Source organism: Equus przewalskii, chromosome 21, assembly GCF_037783145.1.
Source record: "Equus przewalskii isolate Varuska chromosome 21, EquPr2, whole genome shotgun sequence".
In the NCBI taxonomy this organism is placed as follows: domain Eukaryota; kingdom Metazoa; phylum Chordata; class Mammalia; order Perissodactyla; family Equidae; genus Equus; species Equus przewalskii.
The window spans coordinates 21,778,459-21,798,737 of NC_091851.1; the positions used below are offsets into that span (position 1 = coordinate 21,778,459).

General features: G+C 54.6%; 1 protein-coding gene across 1 annotated transcript; it reads left to right on the forward strand.

Annotated features, from left to right (window-relative positions):
• The first annotated feature begins 1,563 nt into the window (after nucleotides 1-1,563).
• On the forward strand, nucleotides 1,564-7,696 carry TCF15 (transcription factor 15). Its single transcript, XM_008529224.2, has 2 exons — nucleotides 1,564-2,168; nucleotides 6,677-7,696. The coding sequence occupies exons 1-2, from the start codon at nucleotides 1,647-1,649 to the stop codon at nucleotides 6,749-6,751; spliced, it is 597 nt and encodes a 198-aa protein (XP_008527446.2). The 5' UTR covers nucleotides 1,564-1,646; the 3' UTR covers nucleotides 6,752-7,696.
• Nucleotides 7,697-20,279: the final 12,583 nt, after the last annotated feature.

The following is a 20,279-nucleotide window of genomic DNA, read 5'->3' on the forward strand; positions in this document are numbered from 1 at the left end:
GTGTGGGAACAGACTTTCCCGCAGACCCTGGGGCCTGAGGACTTAAGGGGCTGCTCTCCCAGCAGCCACGGGAAACCCTCCAGCCGCCCTCCCCCATTCCGGCCTGCGTCAGGAAAGCCAGGACAGCAGCGCGTGGCAGAGCCGGGAGGCGTCTTCAAGACAGCTCAGGCCCAGAAAGGAAGACGGAGCCAAAACGCATTTAGGAGCCTTTCAGCTCCACTCCATGCGCTCTCTCTGCCACATGGGTTGCCATTTAGGCTGAAGACAAAGTTATTTTCAAGACCAAGGGGCTGCAGGCTTGTCCATTCCCCAGGATTGAGCTGGGAGGGGGCCATGAGCAACATGGGGACCCCAACAGCCAGTATTTCTTCCCAGGGCATCTGAGGAGAAGGCCGTGTCGGGCTGAACAATCCGAAGTTTCCGAAGGCAGGCAGACAACGAGGGAAGACAGCCTCTACGAGCCGGGGGCGGGAAGGGGTGGGGGGCGCGTTTGGAGCACACGGAACAGCAGAGCGCAGAGGGGCGTGGCTTCAGAGCCAGGGAGGCCACGCCAGCCCAAGGTGGGATTGTGGGGAGTGAGGGATAGAAACCTGGATTTTACTGGGGAAGATGTGGGGGACAGGGGTCATGGGAAGCCATACAGCCTGGGACTAGTGCCCCCACTCACCACTTGTAAGAGAGAGGGCCAGAGCGCTTCTCTGTAAATCGGGGGCACTCGCCCATAACTTCAGGAGAAGCAGTAAAGATCAGTAAGGTCCTCAGTACCATGTCTGGCACACAGCAGGTCCTCAACCCAAATGTCAACTCTGTGAAGGCAAAGAGTTTTTTTTGTTCACGTCTCTATCCTCAGACCTAAAACCGCGCCTGACGCATAGTAGGGACCCAACAAATATTCGTTGAATGAATAAATAAGTGAATGGAGCTACCGGCGTTTGTGTTTTGTTTTTGTTTTGCTTTTGTTTTTTCAAGTTTGTCGTCAGGGATGTGACACCGTCGAATCCTTATTTGGACAGATTATCGTGTTTCTCCAAGTGCTCTCGGTGGACACCACCCTGTACAGAATGCAGATTCCTGGGCCCCATTCCAGACCTGCTGAATTAGAATGGAGGGAATCCGGGAACCCACAGAGTCAAAAGCCCTCCTCCCGCAATTCCTACACACACGAGAGTTGCAGAACCACGGTATTAGAATTCGCGGGCAGAAAACCCAAGCGGGTTCCTCTTCCCGGACGAAGAAATTGAAGCCAAGAGAGAAGGGACCTGCCGCAGTCTCCTAGAGGGTCTAGGCTGAGCATCCGGAGTCCAGATTTGGGCACACCCCACCCCACCCCCGCAGACCCCCGGCATTTGCGCGGCTCGCCCGCGGGGACCCGGAGCGTTCAGGCCTACAGGGCGGGCCACCCGCTCGCGGGCCGCTTTCAACCTGGAGGACGGGGGCGGCGGGCGCGTAGCCATTGGCCGGGACGCGGCGGGCGCCTCCCGATTGGCCAGCGCGGAGCCCCCCCGCCCCGGCCGGGGCGGCCGAGTGACTGGCCCCTCCCTCGGCTATAAGGCGGCGGCCGGCGGGGCCGTGGGAGCGCGCGGGAGCGCACGGCGGGGCGCGGAAACGCTGGGTCGCGGCGCCCCGAGGGACGCGGCCGGGCGCCCATGGCGTTCGCGCTGCTGCGCCCCGTCGGCGCGCACGTGCTGTACCCGGACGTGCGGCTGCTGAGCGAGGACGAGGAGAACCGCAGCGAGAGCGACGCCTCCGACCAGTCGTTCGGCTGCTGCGAGGGCCTGGAGGCGGCGCGGCGCGGCCCGGGCCCCGGGGGCGGGCGGCGGGCGGGCGGCGGCGGCGCGGGCCCGGTCGTGGTGGTGCGACAGCGGCAGGCGGCCAACGCGCGGGAGCGGGACCGCACTCAGAGCGTGAACACGGCCTTCACGGCGCTGCGCACGCTCATCCCCACCGAGCCGGTGGACCGCAAGCTGTCCAAGATCGAGACGCTGCGCCTGGCGTCCAGCTACATCGCGCACCTGGCCAACGTGCTGCTGCTGGGCGACGCGGCCGACGACGGGCAGCCGTGCTTCCGGGCGGCCGGCAGTGCCAAGAGCGCGATCCCCGCCGCCCCCGACGGCGGCCGCCAGCCGCGCTCCATCTGCACCTTCTGCCTCAGCAACCAGCGCAAGGGGGTGAGTGCGCGGAGCTCGCTCCTGCGGAGGCGGAGGCCGGGGGCGACGGGGGCCGGGGCCTCCTAGGGAGCAGGAGAGAGGCAGAGACCCCAGTGCAGAGAGGAGGGAGCGACGTGGAGATCGTCGGGGGTGCGGCGCTGCAAGCCCAGGGTTTGGTGTGGAACAGAATCATTCGCTTAATGTCCCCTGGACAGAAGGGGTGCAGGGAAGCCCAGAGCTAGGGCATGACTTAGAGGATGGAGATCGCTCATCGAGAGCGCCCCTTCCAACTAAAGGGTGTTGGGAAGAGGGCGTGAGGAAAGAATAACAAAGGCTGTCATTTACGGAGCTCTTCCTGTGTGCGGGATGTATTCCTCTTTTTTTTTTTTTTTTAATCTTCGTAAGAGCCCTGCCAGGCAGCTCATTGTGCCGGTTTTATCACTGCTGAGGATTTGAAATTCAGAGAGGTGTAACCCCACTCCCGCATTCACTCTGCTAGGAAGCCAGAACGCAGGGCTGGGTTTGCTGGGCGTGTGTGGCCCTGGCTATCCCTACCGTGAAATGATTGTGCCCCATCCAAAGACCTGACCGATGGGCAGGAGACTGGAAAGGCAAGGGGACACCTGAGGTACCCAGCTGATGAGCAGTAGGGGTGAAGGAGGGGGGTCCCTGAGGGCACGCAGCCCTAAAAGGGATGGAGGGTTGGGGAGGGCACTGTTGAGTCAGCTGGGCAGAGCTGGCCTAGCTCCTGTGGTGTGTCCTAGGTGGGGGTGAGAACCAGGCTGCTAGGGGATGATGGATGGGGCTGGCTAGCAGCGGAGGTTGCTGGGGGCTCTCCTGGCTGAAAGCTGGCTCTGCCGCTGCCCAGGCCCTGGCGAGCCTGCTTCACCCCCAGCCTTTCCCGCTCTGGCCTGGGCCTTTCCTACAGACCAGGAAGCTTGTCTGTGTGACAGCTTGGATTCCAGCAGCTACCACTTACATCTGGGGAAACTGAGGCTGAGAGGGTCCCTGAGTGGCCACAGCCTTTTGGAAAGTGAAAGAGCATGGGGGGTTGGAGTCAGGCCTCTTAAGTCCCCAGTCTGTGGTCCTCACGGCTGCCCTAGGTCCCCTGCTTCAGTTTGTTCTGGGGAAGTCTCTGAGTCCTGGCCTCAGACTGCTCCCTTCTGCCTCTCCCCCCGTAGCTGCCTCAGTCTCCCTGAGTCAGTCTTAGGCTCGGACCTGGACTCTCTTGAGGTCCCTGCCGCTCCCAGCTTGGGCCCTGGTCAGTGCTCCAGGCTGGGCTGGGAAGCCAGATGGGCCTACAGGCGTCCAGCGTAGGGAGTGAAGGGTTGACTGGGCCCTCAGTGGTCTTCCTTGACCGCCTGTCACGCATTCATTCAGTTCAGCAAACCTTAGCTACCCCGTAGCCACCTTTTGTTGGCTCTGAGGACATTCCCAGAGAAGCAGGTTATGGGTCCCCACCTACCACAGTCGGGAACTCCCAGTATGGCACCAGGGCAAGGAGATGAAGACAGGGATGCTGAGGTCTGATGTTGGGGGTGGGGGGCACAAAGGGACCATCAGAACCCAGAGGAAGCCCCCGACCCGGGGCTAAATTCCTGACCCGTGCTTTGGAGTGGAGGTAGGCAGGTGAGGAAGTAGGGGCAGGCGTTCTCAGAGCCGGGCGCAGCAAGAGCTGGGGTCAGAAAACACAGCCTAGAGAGGGCAAAGGGAAGACACTGACGGTGGCAGAGCTCAGAGCAGAGTCCAAGACTGGTCGGTGATAGCCATCGCAGCGGTCTCACTGAGCACTGGTCTCTTGTGCCGAGCGCTCTTCACGCGTTATCATTAAAACCCCTCAGCGTCGGGGGAAGGAGCTGCTCTGGTCCCCCCTGCTTAGAGATGCTGCCGCTGCTTCAGAGACACAGCCTGTGATGGAGCCAGGATTCGAACTCAGGCCTGCCGATCAAGAAGTATGGGAGGCGCCGTGCCTGCAGGCCTGGGGGAGAAGGTGTGTCTGTCACATGTGCACACCACGGCTGGTAGGCTGGGGGCCTCTCTGCTGGTCTCAGACCTGTGCCGCAGATCACGGGGCCTCGTCTGGATCTGGCTGCTTCCCTGAGACCTGTCTGCAGGACTAAGAATCCAGCCAAATTTGGCTACAAAAGCCATGCTCTCACCCCCACAGTCTCCTCTGGGAATAGGCGAAAGGGACAATCCTGGCCAGCTCTGGCCCCTTGAAGATTCGATGGAAGAACACTGGCTGTCTCAGGAACCCAGGGCTTTGTGGGCCAGAGAGCTCCAAGGCCCTTCAGTCTGAGCCACCTGGTTGATCTGGGGTTGAGGTCACGTGGAAACAGCTCCCTGTAGCATCTTTCTGTTTAAGGAGAGGTTAGGTGTGGCCCTCAGTGGTAGAAATAGCAAGTGGGAGATGGAAAGGGGATTCTTGTCTCTGCCCTGTTTTCCCGTTTGGCACCTGGGGTTGGGGGTTGGGTAGGATTGTTCTGTGAGGTGTCCCCACTTGGTGTCCTCAGCTGGGGAGCAGAAGAAGTGGTACGGGATGGCAGGGTGAGGAGGCGGCATTACCAGGTGATGCCGACAATAATGCTGTGAACATTCATTAAACACTTTCGACATTCCTGACAGTGTGCTAAATGCTTTACCCGTGTTCACTGTGTCATCCTCACAGTAACTCCACTTTACACGTGGGAAACTGAGGCCCAGTGAGGTGAAGGCACTTGCCTGAGGTCCAACAGGTGGTCCATGGCGGAGGAGAGACTGAAGCCCCGCTCTGTCTCACGCCAGCCCAGCTCCTAACCACGGGGCTTCCCAGAGCCCTTGACGCTGAGTTCCTAGGGGCGGAAGAAGCTGGGGCCTAGTCAGGCCCTCTTCTTAGTGCTTCCGGCAGCTTACAAGCCTCTTTCACAGCTGCGTTGCCTTGGGCTGCGCCCTGGGGCAGCAAGTAGAATCATTTTGTCCCCGTTTCATAGATGAAGAAACTGAGGTTCCAGGAGGTCAACAGTCTCAGTAGTCTCATGGGACCGATGTCTCCTGGTGACCACCAGACTTGGGGTGGAGGTGGCTCTCCCTGTGCCTGAGGACATCCAGTGAAAGGGTGGGAGGCTGGTTTTCTATCCCCCAACCTCTCCATCGCCCTCCCCGACCTCCTTCCCCCCTTCTCAGCCACTCCTGCCAGAGTTTGTCTGAGAACCCCAAGCCCCAGGCTCTGCTGGGACTGTGGCCTCAGCCCTCAAAATAGCCCTGCCTGTGAATGAACACGCTGTCCCTGGGCCCGGAGAGCCTCGAGGGAGGCTGGGCTCGCATCTGGATGGCTCTGCCCCAACCTGGGCCCAGGGGTGGAGGGGCAGGGGCCAGAGCTCCCAGATGGTCAGCTCTTTCTCTGGATGGCTGAGAAAGATGCCTGTCCTGTCCTCTCCTGGCCAGGCTTGGTGGGGGGGGGGGGCATTTACAGTGGGGCTTCAGTCACCTTCGTGTCCTGGATGCTGGACAGACTGTTGGAGGACATGGATCTCTAGCCCAGCTCCTTCACCGGCTGGCTGGGTGCCTTTGGGCCAGTCATTCAACAGCTGGAGGCCTTTGAAAGAAGGGGGGACTGTCATGTCTGTGACCTCTCTGGCTTCCAGTGAGGATGAAACCCATGGGTCAGACCTCAGAATATCAGGTGGAGACTGCCCCTGTGGCATGAGGGTCAGGTGGCTTCAGGGGCTGCCACCATCATCTTGTCTTCCAGTGGGCACCACTGATTCAGGCTGCATTGCTTGGCACCTGCTCCATGCCAGACTCTGGGCTGGAGCTGGGGCCACAGAGTGAACTTTTCCCTGCCTCCCCCTGAGCTCCCAGCCTGATGGGGACACAAAGGAGCAGCCCCGTCTTCCCCTCCTGAGTTTTATCCTGGTGGAATGTTCCTGGAAGTGCTAGGCAATTACAGGAATCAAGAAACCTTCCCACAGAGCCAGGACCGGAGAGCATGTTCCTGGCAGAGGGAACACCCTGAGTGAAGGCAGGAAGGCCAGACATCCATGGTCTACTTTTGCAGGCTGAGGAGTAACTGGGCACCGTCAGGTAGTGGGGACGACCACTGTGGGCTTTGTTTGTTTTGCCCTTTAGTGTAAAATATTATGATTTAAAATGTATTGGATTTTTTTCTAAGCCACAAATCACATGGGGGAAGAAATGAAAAAGGTAAAAAAGCATATAGAGTGAAAAAGCCTTGCTCCCATCCTGTCTCCCCATCACCAAATTCCTCTTCTGCGAGGAAGTCCATTAGCACTTTCCCATGTGCCCTTCTCTCCATCTCAGCACACAGGAACATTCACTGCGCTCTCGCTGTTGTCCTCAAACAATGTTATCTTGATCTCGTTCCCTGTTGATCCATAACAGGTGTCTTCTGCCTTCTGCTGCAGAGAACTTGATTGTGTAGCTAACTGTGATTTATTTATCAAGTCCCCTATTGCTGGACGCAGAGGTTAGTTCCCGTTTTCACTGTGACCTGATGGAACCTCCTAATACATCTTTCTCACCTCCTACAGGGTGGCCGTCGTGACCTGGGGGGTAGCTGCTTGAAGGTGAGGGGAGTGGCCCCACTTCGAGTGCCTCGGAGATGAGCCAGGACCCCTGTGGCGTTTGCTCCAAGCAGGACCCCGGAGAAGAAGGCCAGAGGCCAGCCACTGGTAGACAGGAAAGAAGACCCCAGGATCCAAGCCCAAGCCTTCTTTGTGTGGGGACCAGAGGACAATGGCCTAGGCCCATGACCCTCTGGGCAGGCCCCCTGGGACATCTCCACCCCACCCTGGAGAGCTGAGAGGACCCAGCCAGCCAGCCCCAGCCCTGGCTGGTCAGAGGCAAGGCAGAACTTTTGGAAAAACAAAGACTGTTGGTGATAGGATGTGTGCATGTCTGTGCGTGCGTTGAGGTGTGTGTGTGTGTGTGAGAGAGATAATGGATGGGTTTAAAATAAAAGGTATTTTTAAATAAAAGATGTTCCAAACTGAAGAAGGGAGGGACCTGGGACATCAGAGGTCAGAGGTAGCCACTCTCCTGGACCTTGGCTGAGGCCCAGATGTGGCAGGTGCTGCCTTGTGCCCTGGAGGTGGTGGGGTCAGGAGGACCCGCCTCTCCAGAAGTCGAGATAACCAAACTTTGCTCACAGTCTTCCTGAACAGCTGTTAGGCGTCTGGTGCGGCTGGCAAAGCAATCTTAATTTTATTTATTTTTGAATAAGGAACATATTCATTCACATGGTTCAAAATTCAAAAGGTACAAGAGGGTATAGGATGAAAAGTCTTTCTCCCTCCTGTCCTTCAGCCACCAGTTCTCCCTGCAGGAGCCTCAGCCACCGGTTTTTTGTGACATCCTCACTCCTTATGAAAACCAAGCAAATACAGAGAAAGAAAAATATATATATATTTAAGTTTTCTTCCACTTTACACAAAGGGTAGCACTTTGTACATGCTTTCTGCTCCATGCATTTTTTTTTTTTTTCTAATCAGCTTGGTTGTCATCCTGAGTCTGTACACGAGGTAAAGGGTTTCACTCACGGTCCTTTCGTAGCTGCTTGTTGACTTTGTGAATGTACCAGACGGTAAAGCATCCCTTATCCAAGTCTTCACAGACAGGGCTCTAGAGGCACGCAGATTTCCACGTGTGCAAACAAGTATGTGCTAAGGGGCTGTTCTGACCCTCTTTTAGCTGAGATGATTTGGAAGGATGATGACGCCCAGAGGCGTGTGGCTGGCGCATGGCAGGGTGACGATGTGAGGTCTGTCCACCTTGAAAGCCCCAAGTGAGCTCCATCCACTGTCCTGGAGAAGCTCCAGAGTGGGTGCCAGCCCCCGTGACCCCGATTATTCCAGCAGCGCTGGGAGGTGGGGGCTGGTGTGTCCCCCTTGCACAGATTCAGCCGAGATGGTGACGGGCACAGCCGTCAGCAGGGCCAGGAGTTCTTGGTTCTCCGGCTGGGGCTCTGTCCCTGTGAGGCCAGGATCAGAGAAGCCCAGGCGGCCGGAAGGTGGAGAACGCAGGGAGAGGGGCCAGGAGAGGCCGCAGAGCCGGGCAGCCGCCCTTCCCTCAGGGTGCGCTCCCATGCCTGTTTTTAAAACTTATGTATTTAACAAACACTTAATTAGCATTTGCCGATGGAAGCCAGGCTCCAGAGTCCACTCTCGTGCCCACTCTGCTCTGTCACCCCCTGCAAAGTTTGACCTTCTGACTGAGCTGGAGGGGCTGCCCATTTTGCAGATCAACAGATTGCCAAGCACCTGCTCCGTGCCAGACATGACAGGGGTGGGCCAGACCCACCCCGTCTGCCTCACAGACGAAAAACCAGACCCCAGTAGTATGAGGGGGTGGCTGGAATTGCTGGTCCAGACTGGAGTGGGCCGTGAAACCACGGCATTGACCCCGTTTAGTATGACAAGTTCAGGAAGGAGGGCGCCGAGGAGCCGGGTCCTGCCCGGGAGAGCTTCCCCTGTGTCCAGGGACGCTGGCCTTGCCTATCCTGTGTCCCAGTGCAGCATGCTTCCCCCTGTGGGAGCTAATTAGGAAAGCACATTGCCCTCTCTGCGCCTACCCAAGTCCGGGTCCAGGCAGCCCCTGGCAAAGCCACAGGAAAAGAACTGTGACCTCGTCAATGGCAGGAAGCCTGGGAGTCAGGGCACAGCAGACACTTGGGTGCTCTCGGCTGGAGGCCCGCTTCTGCCACCAGATTTGCTGGGTGACCCCAGAGAAGTTGCTTGACCCCTCTGGGCCTCCTTCGGCTGATCTCTAACCAACAAGAACAGCTGGGACAGAATGATAATTATTTGTTTTGCCTTGTTAAATAGTTTTTAATAGACCGTTTATGCCGGGGGGCGGTGTGTGGCGGGGGTAAGAACTCAAGTTGTATCCAATAGTACACAGTGAAAAGTACATACCTCCCTCAGGCTCCTCCCCAAAGGCAACTGCTTAGCAGTTTCCTGTGTGTCCTTCCAGAAATGCTCTGAACTGATTACTGTTTCTAAAAGAGTACTTACAGGTTTCTCTGCTTCTGTTTTCATTGTAAAAAAATTAAAGTGCTACACGACCCTAGAAATATCACCCAAAGACAACCACGTGAACACTGTCACACTGTGGAGATTTTACAAAGCATACACTTAAACAATCTTTACAGGATACTAAGTTACAACTTTTGATGGAGGTGTAACACCGTTCAGGAAGGAGCACACGGCCTTGAGTGTACGGCTCAGCAAGTTTCCACAAGCCGAGCTCACCTGTGGACCCAGCATGCCCATTGAGAAACGTGGTTGTCAGCATCCTGCGGACATCGCGCACATCCCACCCAGACGGGGTTCTTTCCATTGTATTTCCTTTGAAATAGATAACACACTTAACAGAGTTCACAGTTCAAAAGACACCAAAGAGAATCCACTGACAATAATTCTCCTTCCCTCCCAGCCACTCAGCCCCAGTCCTCAGAGGCCATTTCCGCTACCCAGGGTCTTGTGCGTTCCTGCAGGGATCGTCTTTGCAGACACAAGCAAGTCACGTGCATCTGGTTTTTCCACACAAGCGGTAGCATCTTACGCACAGTTCTGCACCTGGAGTTTTCTTCCCTTAACAATGTGTCTTAGAGATTCTTCAGCGTTCAAAGAGCTGCTTCATAACTTTTTCACAGCAGTGTAGTGCTCCGTTGTGCATTTTCTGTTCTCCATTCTTAACTTTTTGCAGCTTGCTGTCTTCCTTGAGCCTCATTCGGGGTGATAGACAGTTCATGTCTATGAGCCTTGGTGAGCTGCAAGGCCAGCCCAACACACGTGGCTTGGGAGAGGCACAGCTGAGGACCAGTACCTCTGAGGCCATCTGCCTAACAGCCCTGCCCGCATACACGCACTTTCCGCCTTCAGGACGGACCAGCCCAGCCAGGCTTCTCCAGGCTCCCCGAGTAAGGGCCAACTCGGAGTCAAAGGAGTAAAGGAGCTCAGGGAGAAGAAATCCAGGGCTGAGGAGGGTGGAATGACCAATGTCAGCCCGGCCACCCGGGACCCTGAAGGGGAGGCTTACACTTCAGGTCACACCCTCCGCCCAAACCTTCTTAGACACGAGGAGCATCAGCACAAGAATGATCCAGAATTTCACAATAAGGAGACAGCCCGTACAGAGGAAGTAACCTGCCTGAGGTCCCCCAGCGAGCGCTCAGCCCTGCTGGGCCACCGGGAACCCAGGTCTCCCTCCTTGTCACTCAGGGCTCTCTTCCCTAATTCCACAATTGCAAGTGGGAAGGCCTCAGGTCGCCCATGGCAATGGGGAAACCAAAGCCCAGAGAGGGAGAGCGATGGGCCACCATTGCACAGCATTTGAAGCTGAGCAGGGCTGAGACTGCAAGGCCCCTTCCTCCAGCCCAGGGCTCCTACACCACCTTAAGTTCCGTCACTGGCCCAGGCCACTTCCATTTCATGAGGCTCCTATTAAATTAAAAAATAAAAACACCACAAAACGAAATTCTGGAAACTGTGGCCTATTTAGCAAGTTAACTCAGGCTCCCATACGCAGTCACAAGTATGATGCATTATCCTGAGAATATTAAATATTAGAGGATTTACAAACACATCATTTCACAGGACATGCATGTCAACTTGAACATCTTCCTTCAGCCCAGTCTGTGTGTCCTGCTCCCACGTGTTTTACCTCCTGATAAAAGTCTAGACCTGGACAGCAAGGTGCCACACATGGTCCTAGACCTGAGCCGGGACTGCAGGCCGGAAATGCTACAGAGGACATTATCAGGCAGTTGACAAACTTCGGAGAAGAACAATAGACTAGATAAAAGTATTGTATCAATGTTATATTTTCTGAATTTGCTAACAGTCTACTTATGTAAGAGGATATCCTTGTGCTTAAGAAATACAGCCTGAAGTACCACAGGGTAGATGAACGTGGCATCATGAACGACTCTCAGATGGTTCAGAAAAAAATAATACGTGTGAGCAAGAAAAGGATAAAGCAGGTGTCACAGTTAAAAGCTGGTGCATCTGGGCACGGAGCATATGGGAGTTCTCTGCACTAGTTCTGTCCCTTCTCTGTGTGTTTGCAAGTGATTGCAAAATGATAAGACAAAGTGGAGAGCTTGGCCCAGGAGGACGTGAGGGCTGCCAAATGGTCTCCTGGCCCCCTCTGACCCTTCCTTGCTTCAGCTACTCCAACAGAGGATGGAAAATATGCCGGTGGACCCAGGCCGCCCTGCTCAGGACGCTCAGGCCTCTGTGCTCTCCAGGAGGCTAAGGTGGTCCTGGCCCCCGAGCTGCTGCCACCATGATTTATGTCCCTGTGAGCCTCAGCAGCTGGGAGCACGGGTCCCGCCAGGCGGCCTGCTGGGGGGACCAGCGTTTGCTTCTCAGCGTGTCTAATCCAGACCAGACTTGCAGACCCCACGGACCTGGGATCAGGCTCCCAGGGGGCCGGGGTGAGAGGGCAGGCCAGCAGGCCTTGGAAACCAGGGAGGCGCTGAGGGTGAACTTGCTGGAAGGCAGGAGACTTGGCCTGGTCTAGCTTGGCCACTCCTCCTGTGTGACAGGAGGTAGGTGTCTGCCCCTCTCTGGGCCTTAGTTTTCCTCATCTTGGCATAGCCTGCACATGGTGGACCAGAAGGGCTTTGTAAACTGGGACACACCAGCCTTGTAGGAGGGAAGACTGGTAAAATTTAGGCGTTTTTTTCTGAATGCCCAGATCCTCTAAGCTTGGAAAAATGCCTGACTTTTTTGAGGGCCTACTCTGTGTCAGTCCTTGGTCTACACACTTTACAGAAGTTAATTAATATAGCCTACTCAATGAGTTTGTACTATTTTTGCCCCGTTTTATAGATAAGAAAACTGAGGTAGAGGGAGATTAAAGAACTTGCCCAAGGTCATACGGCAGCCAGTAAGCGAGTGAATTTGAACCGGGTGTTCTGGCTGCAGAGCCCCACTGGGATCTCGACCACTGGCCCACAGGGCCACACCAAGTATATGCCTAGTCCTGTAAGGGCCTAACCAAACCTGGGCTTCCAGAACAAGACAGAAAAGGGCCTCCCCTCAGCCCAGAGGAGCCCAGGGCCCAGCCTGCACCAAGGGAGTTAGAGTCTAGGCATGGGTCCAGGAGCCTGTACCTCCCATGGGCTCCCTGGCATTGCCGACACTCCCAGGACTGGAGAGGCTCAAACATAGACTTTGGAGGGTCTAAGTGGAAGGGGCTCTGGAGCTCTTCTCCTCACCAGTGGAGACATTGAGGCTCAGAGCAGGCGAGGTGCTGCCCAACATCACACGGAAAGTCAGAGATGAGCCAGAACCAGGTTCCATGTGTCCCAGTCACTGTTTTCGTTGCCTGGTGATGCCTCCCGGAGCAGCAAGAAGCATGAGAGTAACTGACGTGGATGGGACGCACTGGTCGGAGGCAGAGCTCCGAGGGACTTACCCGGATGGCCTCACTTAATCTGGGAACAGCCCGTGTAGGTAGGTACTGTCATCACCCTCATTTCACAGATTAGGAAACCAAGCCCAAGTTCAGCCAGCGAGGCAAGGGCATAGCTGTGATGGGAACCCAGGGGGTGTGTCCTCAGATTCCACAGCCTGAGCCCCAGCAAGGAGGCAAAACTTATCAGGAGGCATAGGATAGAGTTGAACATCATAGACCAACTTAAGGCGGGTGGCTCAGCCTGTCAGTCAGTCAGTCAACTAACATGCATTGAACTGCTCTGTGGACCACGCAAGGCTCTAGGGCTGATCAGGAAATGAGACAGATGTGGGATCTGCCCTCGCAGAGACCACAGTCTATCAAAGAAGCAGGCTCTGAGCAATAATAAAAATGTGACAGTGCTTCCGAGGCACGTGGGGATGTGCAACAGGGAGAGAGCGGAGGAAACATGGGGATGGTGGCTCATGGAGGCTTTGCCCAGTGTAAAAGGCTCTGCAAAGATGTCCAGCCCACCCTTGAGTCAGATGAGTGATGCGGCACCTGTGGGTCCCGGGGTCTCCCCAAACGTAACTGGATAATCCCTGACCTGTCTCCTCTGAGCGCCCAGAGCAGCTCAGTGATGTCGTCAAAGCACAGCGAGCCCAGCGGACAAGGGGAGTGGTAACAGCTAAGGCACTGCAGTGCTCTCATCATCCTCGTGGCTCCCCAGGGTCACACGTTCCCTGAGTGACAGGCCAGGGTTCTGACACAGGCACGCAGGGTCCAGAGCCCACCCTCTCAACCTCCCCCTCTGCTGCTGTGCGCTATGTGCTCAGGCAGGAGGCAACGCTCCCCAGGCCCTGGAGCTGGACCAGCGCCCCTGCCCGCCCCACCTCTAGCTGCCACCACGCGGCCCCATCCCTGTGCCTTGCACGGTACTGGCACTTAGCGCATGCTTAGCTGCTGAAGGACCAAGAGGCCTCATGCTGCGTCCCTCAGTCCGCACGCCACCCTGCAAGGTTGATTTACCCGTTTCACAGGTGGTGCTCCAAAAGGAGCAGCGGCTGGCCTGAGGTCACACAGCTAGGAGGGCTGGCAGACCTCGAACCCAGATCTGTGGCTCATCCTGTCTGCAGAAAGCCCACACTGCCCGGAAGCTCAGAAGATACTGGCAACAGGCCTTTAACCATAGAGGGGAGAGGGATGGGCCCGGAGCTGGGAGCAGAAAAGGCGCTGACCAGCTGGGAGCTCCGTGGGAACGTCTCTTGCCCCCCAGCCCCACCCCACCCCAGTTTGTCCCCCAGGCAGCAGCCAGGGCAGGGCGAGGATGGGGTCAGGGAGGCGGGCTTTGAATTCCCAAGGAATACACCCCCTCCCGCTCCCATGGGCCGGCTAAAGAGTCCCGGAGCTGGGCTTGTCTCCTCTCACTGCCTTCTTTTCCTCGATGGCCTCCCCCTCCTCTCCACCCCTCGCCCACCTTCCCCTCCCTCTCAGCCGAGGCCTCCGCCTCCCCCACCCCTGGCTCTCAGAAAGCCCTGGAAAGGCTGCTTTCTTTGAGACAGGAAGGTGTCCTCAAGTCTCAGGAAGGAAAAACAGTCAAGCTGAACCCACCAAGACCGTCTCCAAGGGGCCGGGGCTGGCGCCCGGCCAGGACTGACATCACCTGGGAACTGCCCGGCCGCAGCTGCAACACGCCTCCGGGGGGACGCGCTTTTGCTATTTAAAAAAATAATAATATTAGTAAAAAAAACGTTTCCAGTCTGGTGTTTTTAAATGTGCTTTTTATAGTGGGCCCTGGGGCGTGGGTGTTTTGGTGTCTCCCCCCCCCTCTCACGTCCTGATTTTCACACCACACAATGTAGCCTTTGACCAATTCCAGCTAATTCCCGAGGATTCTGGGTGGGACCTGCTTCCAATCTCTGACTCCCTCAGATTATCTTTTATCTATCTAGATATATTTAATTTTAACTTTTAAAAAAAATATTGAATATATTTGCCTGCAGTACCAAATTCAAAAGGTACCAAAGAGCATCAGGTGAAATGTCAGCCCCTTCTGGGCCCCTCAGTCACCTCATCCGGTCCCCTGAGACAGCCCTCTTTTATTTTATCCAACAAAACCCCCGCTAGTGCTTCCTATGTGCCAGGCACTCTGCTAAGCAATTATCGATATTAACTCATTTAATCTTCATAAAAAACATATGAGGTAGGGTTTCCATTGGCTATTTTCTTGTGAATATTGCCAAAGCTATCCTATGCATATAGAAGCAAATCTAGACCTATAATCTTACCCTCCCCGCTTCTTAAAAAACACAGGTAGAAGCTTATTATACAGCTGGGTCTGCACTTTGCTTTTTACTTAGAAGTATCATCATGGTTCCATATTGGTGCATAAAGAGATTCCCCATCCATCTTTAGGGCTACATAGCATTCCCTTCTGGGGAAGGATGTGCCATAATGTAATTAGGGTGTCCATTCTCGGCAGGCATTAAGGATGTTTCCAGTCTTTTCTTTTATGAATAATGCTGCAATGTATACCCAAGGTGATCCTTCTGAAAGCACAGCTTGGACCTCACCAATCCAACATTCAAAAGTTCTCGTCTTTCTCCCCGCATGCAGAAGGGCATCTTGAATGTAGGGCTTATCAAGAACCCCTCTGTGACTCTGGTGGAAGCAATGGACCTGCTCCCCCAAGAAGCTCACGGACAACAGAGCTGCGTGTGAGGTTCGGGGACTCCTGGAAACTCCACTCACGGACGCAACAATGCCAGGACACCCAGCCGGCCGTGTGGCGTGCCCATGGCTTTGGACTGGATTCTTTGGCCTGCCAGCTCCACTGCCTCTGAGTTACGGGCCTTGGGAAAGTTGCTTAATCTCACCAAGCCTCAGTTTTCTCATCTTTAAACTGGGGCTAATTACAGTGGCTTCCTCCTGGGATTATGACAAATAAATTAGATCCAGACTCTAAAGTGTTTAGCTCGGCACACAGCAAGTCCTTGACCCACGTTGGCTATTGTTTGTAGTGGTGGTGGTGGTAGTATGGTTTCAGCAAGACAAATTCCAAACTCATTCATTTATCCCACAAATATTTATTGAGAACATACTATGGGCAGGCAGCTGTGGGGGGGGGGGTGCAGGCCGGAGGTGAGGAGACGGAGAGGCTGGCAAAAAATCAAGCCCCCCCAAGCAGCTCAGAGCTCTGAATGTGGAGGATGCAGGGGCTGCAGGAGCACAGAAGAGGAGGCGGCTGAGGCAGCCCAGGACGCGGACGATCAGGAGGGCCTCGCCGAGGATGGGGGCTGGGGTGACTCTTGAAAGATTAAGGGGTGATTCTCCAGGCCGAAGGAGCCTGTGTGGAGGAGAGAGCACATTCACCAGCCTTGAGGACAGGGAGAGCCCGAGGCAGCAGGGGGACCTCATGGAGGCTCAGGCGGCTGAGGTGTGGGGGCTGAGGGTCTCAGAGACTGGAGAGCCGGACAGGGCCGTACTGGAGAGTGGGGAGCCTCGGCTCTGACTAAGGGAAGACTGCTCAGAGGTGCAGGGGGAAAGAGGCCCGGGTGACCATGGAGGAGGCCCAGGTGGCAGCAAGCAAGAACGCCCATTGGAGGCCACTAGGGTTGTCCATGTGAACATGATGACCTCACCTAGGTCGTAGCCGTGAAGGTAGACAGAAGAGGGCCAGGAGAGAGACTCAGGACGCAGGGGAGGGGACGGTCACTGCCCTGATTAAGAGACCGACTGAGTGTGGGAGAAAAGGACAAGCTGAGAAGAAAGGGCCAATTCACGCCCCTCCTCTGCCCAACCCAGCAACGGCTGCCCATCACTCTGACAGCCAAACCCAAAGTTCTCTCCTGGTGTGCCAGCTCCTGCCACCCCAACAGCCTCATCTCCTTCCCTCTCCCCACCTTGCTCTCTGGGCTCCCAGTGTGCCAGCCTCCTTGCAGGTCTTAGAACACACCGGGCGCACTGGGGCCTCACGGCCTCTGCCTTGGCAGTTCCCTCCACCTGGAATGCTGTTCCCCGCAGATGTCCTCAGGGCTTGCTAATTCCCTTCATTCAGGTCTCTGCTCTAACGTCACCTCCTCAAGGAGGCCATCCTGACCCCCCAAGCTAAAATAGCACCCCTCCGCCAATCTTTGTTTATATTGTGGTAAAATATACAGAACATATTCACTATTTTAACCGTTTTTAAGTGTACAATTCAGCAGCATTAAGGACAATCACGGTGTTGTGCAATCATCACTGCCATCCATTTTCAGAACTTTTTCATGATCCCCAACAGCTCTCCTGTGTCCCCTTTGCTTGCCTTAGTTTGTCTTCATAAGCTGTTACTATCTGACACTATGATACTTACTTATCTATTTGCCATGTTTACACCTGTCTCCTCCAACTAGAATGGAAGCTACAAGAGGGAGGGACTCTGCCTCTGTTGTCCATTGCAATCTCACCAGCCCTTCAAGAGCGCCTGGCATACAGCAGGTGCTGAATAAGTGGTTGTGCACAAATTAACTGATGAAGGGAACTCTTCCAGAGAAGGAGGATGCAGGCAGAGGAACAGACTGGATTTCTGCACAATTCAGGCACATCTCTGCCTGCTGGCCCCTCTCCCACTATTTCTCTACCGGTTCCCTTCTCTCCATCCGCACCGACTATGCTGTTCCCTGCACTGTTCCACTGCCAAGCCTTTGCCTGAGCTGCTCCTCTCACTGGAAATACAGCAGGCCACCCTTGTCCGCGGGGCCTATGTTCCAAGACCCGCAGTGGATGCCTGAAACCTTGGATAGTCCACAACCCTATACAGACTGTGCTTTTTCCTAACTAATGGGCGGAAAGCATATGGACACGCTGGACAAAGGGATGATTCACGTCCTGGGCAGGACGGAGCAGATGACACGAGAGTCCATCATGCTACTCAGAACAGTGCGCCGTTTAAAACTTATGAATTGCTTATTTGGGGAATTTCCATTTAAAATTTTCGGACCTCAGTTGACCCTGGGTCACTCAAACCACAGAAAGCGAAAGTGCAGACAAGGGGTGACTACCATATTGTTTCTGCCTCATGCATCGACATCCCCTTCATTTTTCAAATTCCTGCTCAAATCCCACCCCCACAAGAGAGGATTCCCAGACAAATCGTCATCACCCCAACCGCTCTCCTTTTCTAACTTTCCCATGACACTGTGTTTCTGCCTGGAATGGACCAGGTCTCTTTTGGTTGTAAGTGACAGAAATCCAGCTCAAAGTGGCTAATGGAAAAAAAAAAAAAAAAGATAAGCTACTGGCTTCCAGAACTGAGTTCAAGGAACTGATTTCATGGCTGAATCCCGGTGATCTTGTGATGTCACTAGAACTTTCTCTCTGTCTCTCATCCCTGCTTTCCTCCATGTCAGCTGCATTCTCAGAGAGCCTCTCCTCTTTTGGAGACAAAGATGGCTGCCAGCAACTCTGGATCACAATGTGTCCTTTGAGAAACCCCTTTGGAGTGGGTTTTTTCCCTAATAGTTCCAGTAAAAGTCCTGGAGAAGGCCCCATTGGCCTGCCTTGGTCACGTGCCCAACCCTGTGCCAATCCCTATGGCCAGAGGGATGAAACGTTCTGATTGGTCAGACCAGGTCACGTGCCCACCTCTGAACTGGGTGTGGGGTTTGCCTGGCCTGAGCTACAAAAACTGAGAGTGGGGGAGGGGTGGTTTCCCAAAAGAAAATGGGGAAACAGCCACTGGGCAGGCAAAAGCCTCAGATGTCCCGGAGATGCCTCTGTTGGAGCGTTTGCCACACAGCCGCCAGGAACCTGAGTTATTTTTGCAGGATGTCTTCCTCCTGAATCCATGAGTTCCCTGTGGGCAAAGGCCAGCGCCATGTGCAGGGTCTAGCACATGGGCTGTGCTTGATGAACTCCAGGTGCTTCCCTCCTCTCCCTCAGGAGCCGGGGCCTTTTTGCACTCAATGACTTGGTCATCTTTGAAGGACCCTGACCCTGGTCAGTGCAGTGGCCAGGCTCATGGGAGTGCACATGATCCCTGCCCTCTGCCCTACCCCTCTGGCACAGGATCTCTCCACCACAGGGGCATCGGGAGGGCCAGTTCTCAGTCCATGTCATTGACGTGACCTTGAGAAAGTCCCCTCCCCTCACTCATCCTCAGTGGTCCCTTCGTTAAACAGGGGCTGAGGGAGGCACTTCCTCCTTTTAGCCCATCACGTCCCTCTATATAATTTTTCCCATGTCTGGGTACCACCTGTGCTGCCAATTACATAATATTTTTTCTTTAAATGGACCCTCTTTTAAAAACATAAATATATTCATTTCAAAAGGGAGCTGTAGATCCCTCCATAAATGGAAAACAGTATCTTGTGCCATAAATAGAAGGTCACCATAAAAATAAGTACAATGAAAACAAAACAATGTCATTAAATTCTTGCCAGATCCAGCTGCCTGCTTGTCACAGGCTCGGAGGTGGAGGCCTGCTCTCCATTAAAACGGAAACTAAGTGTTAAGAGAGGTGTTAAAAACACACCAGCATTCAACAGAGACTTTCTCCTTAATAACAAGTTGAAGGAAAACTGGAAAGGGAGAAAGGTTCTCGCTCTGGGCTTTGCTGTTCTCTAGTCAGGTGTGGCTCCACCTGGCAGGAGCTCAGACGGGACCTGTGGTACTCAGTCCACTCTCAGGAAGCGGTGGACCTGGCCATCGCTGCGTGTGAAGTGGCTGTGCCTCCCCTGCACACAGGCCAGGTGGGGAGGTCAGAGCCCAGCCAGGATGGAGCCCAGGTTTGGGGCTCTGACTCATGTTTCAGGATCTGTAAGGGATGGACAGATGAGTCCCTGCCCACTCACCTACTCCCCTCACCAAGAATGGCCTGGGGGAAATAACAATATGTTTTTAATTTGCATAAATTTGCATGAAGAAACTCTGGAAAGATCAGAAACTAATAAAAGTGGTGGGAACCAGATGGGAAATGGAATGGGAATAAGACTCTTCACAGTATCCCTTTTAGTATTTTTTTGAACAATATAAATATATTACTTACTCAAATTTTAAATAATAAAAACAAATGTTTATGAGCACCTGTTATGTAAGCAGACTTGGTGTTAGGCACTGTGAGTTCATTCGTTCATGCGTTCACTCTGCTATAAATGAATGGATTCAGTGGGCACTAGCACAAACCGTGGGTCGAGCCCTACAATAGGCACCGAGAGTTTGTTCATTTATTCTGTCAACTAACCTTTATCAGGACTCTGCGACTTTGTTCACTCATGTCGGGGTGGATCAGCAGTAACTCCTGCCCCCAAGAAGCTCAAGGTCTAGAGGGGGAGATGGGTGGCCCAACAGACCCTGCAGGAGTCCAGACAGCAAACACAACTGGTGTGAGGCCGGAGAACAGAGATTGCAGGGGCTTTGCTGTAGAACCTTGCACATTCTCCCGGGAGCTGGAAGCAGGGAGGCAAAAGGCAGGAGGAGAGAGGACGAAGCCCCACAGGCCAGGGGGCCAAATCATGAAGGCCAGGTCCCCAGGGAGAGGAGCTCAGGCATCATGCAGCAGGAAATGGGAGGAAGGGGCTGTCTTTGCTGCTGAGAGGCATCCCGCACCGTCCCCGCCACCCCCACAAAATGCCTCTCAAGTTGCATGCTCTCCATTTGCAGTGTGCGGTCTTTCATATGTGCTGTCATCTCTTGCCCAAATGACTGCTGTAGCATCCTGGTTACTCTCACTCGTATATTTCGTCCTCCTCCAAT

Bases quoted from the DNA above. Each gene is read 5' to 3' on its own strand.
- TCF15 (XM_008529224.2), top strand. From the start codon at position 1,647: ATGGCGTTCGCGCTGCTGCGCCCCGTCGGCGCGCACGTGCTGTACCCG. The intron at 2,169-6,676 runs GTGAGTGCGCGG...CACCTCCTACAG, and splicing joins TCAGCAACCAGCGCAAGGGG to GGTGGCCGTCGTGACCTGGG.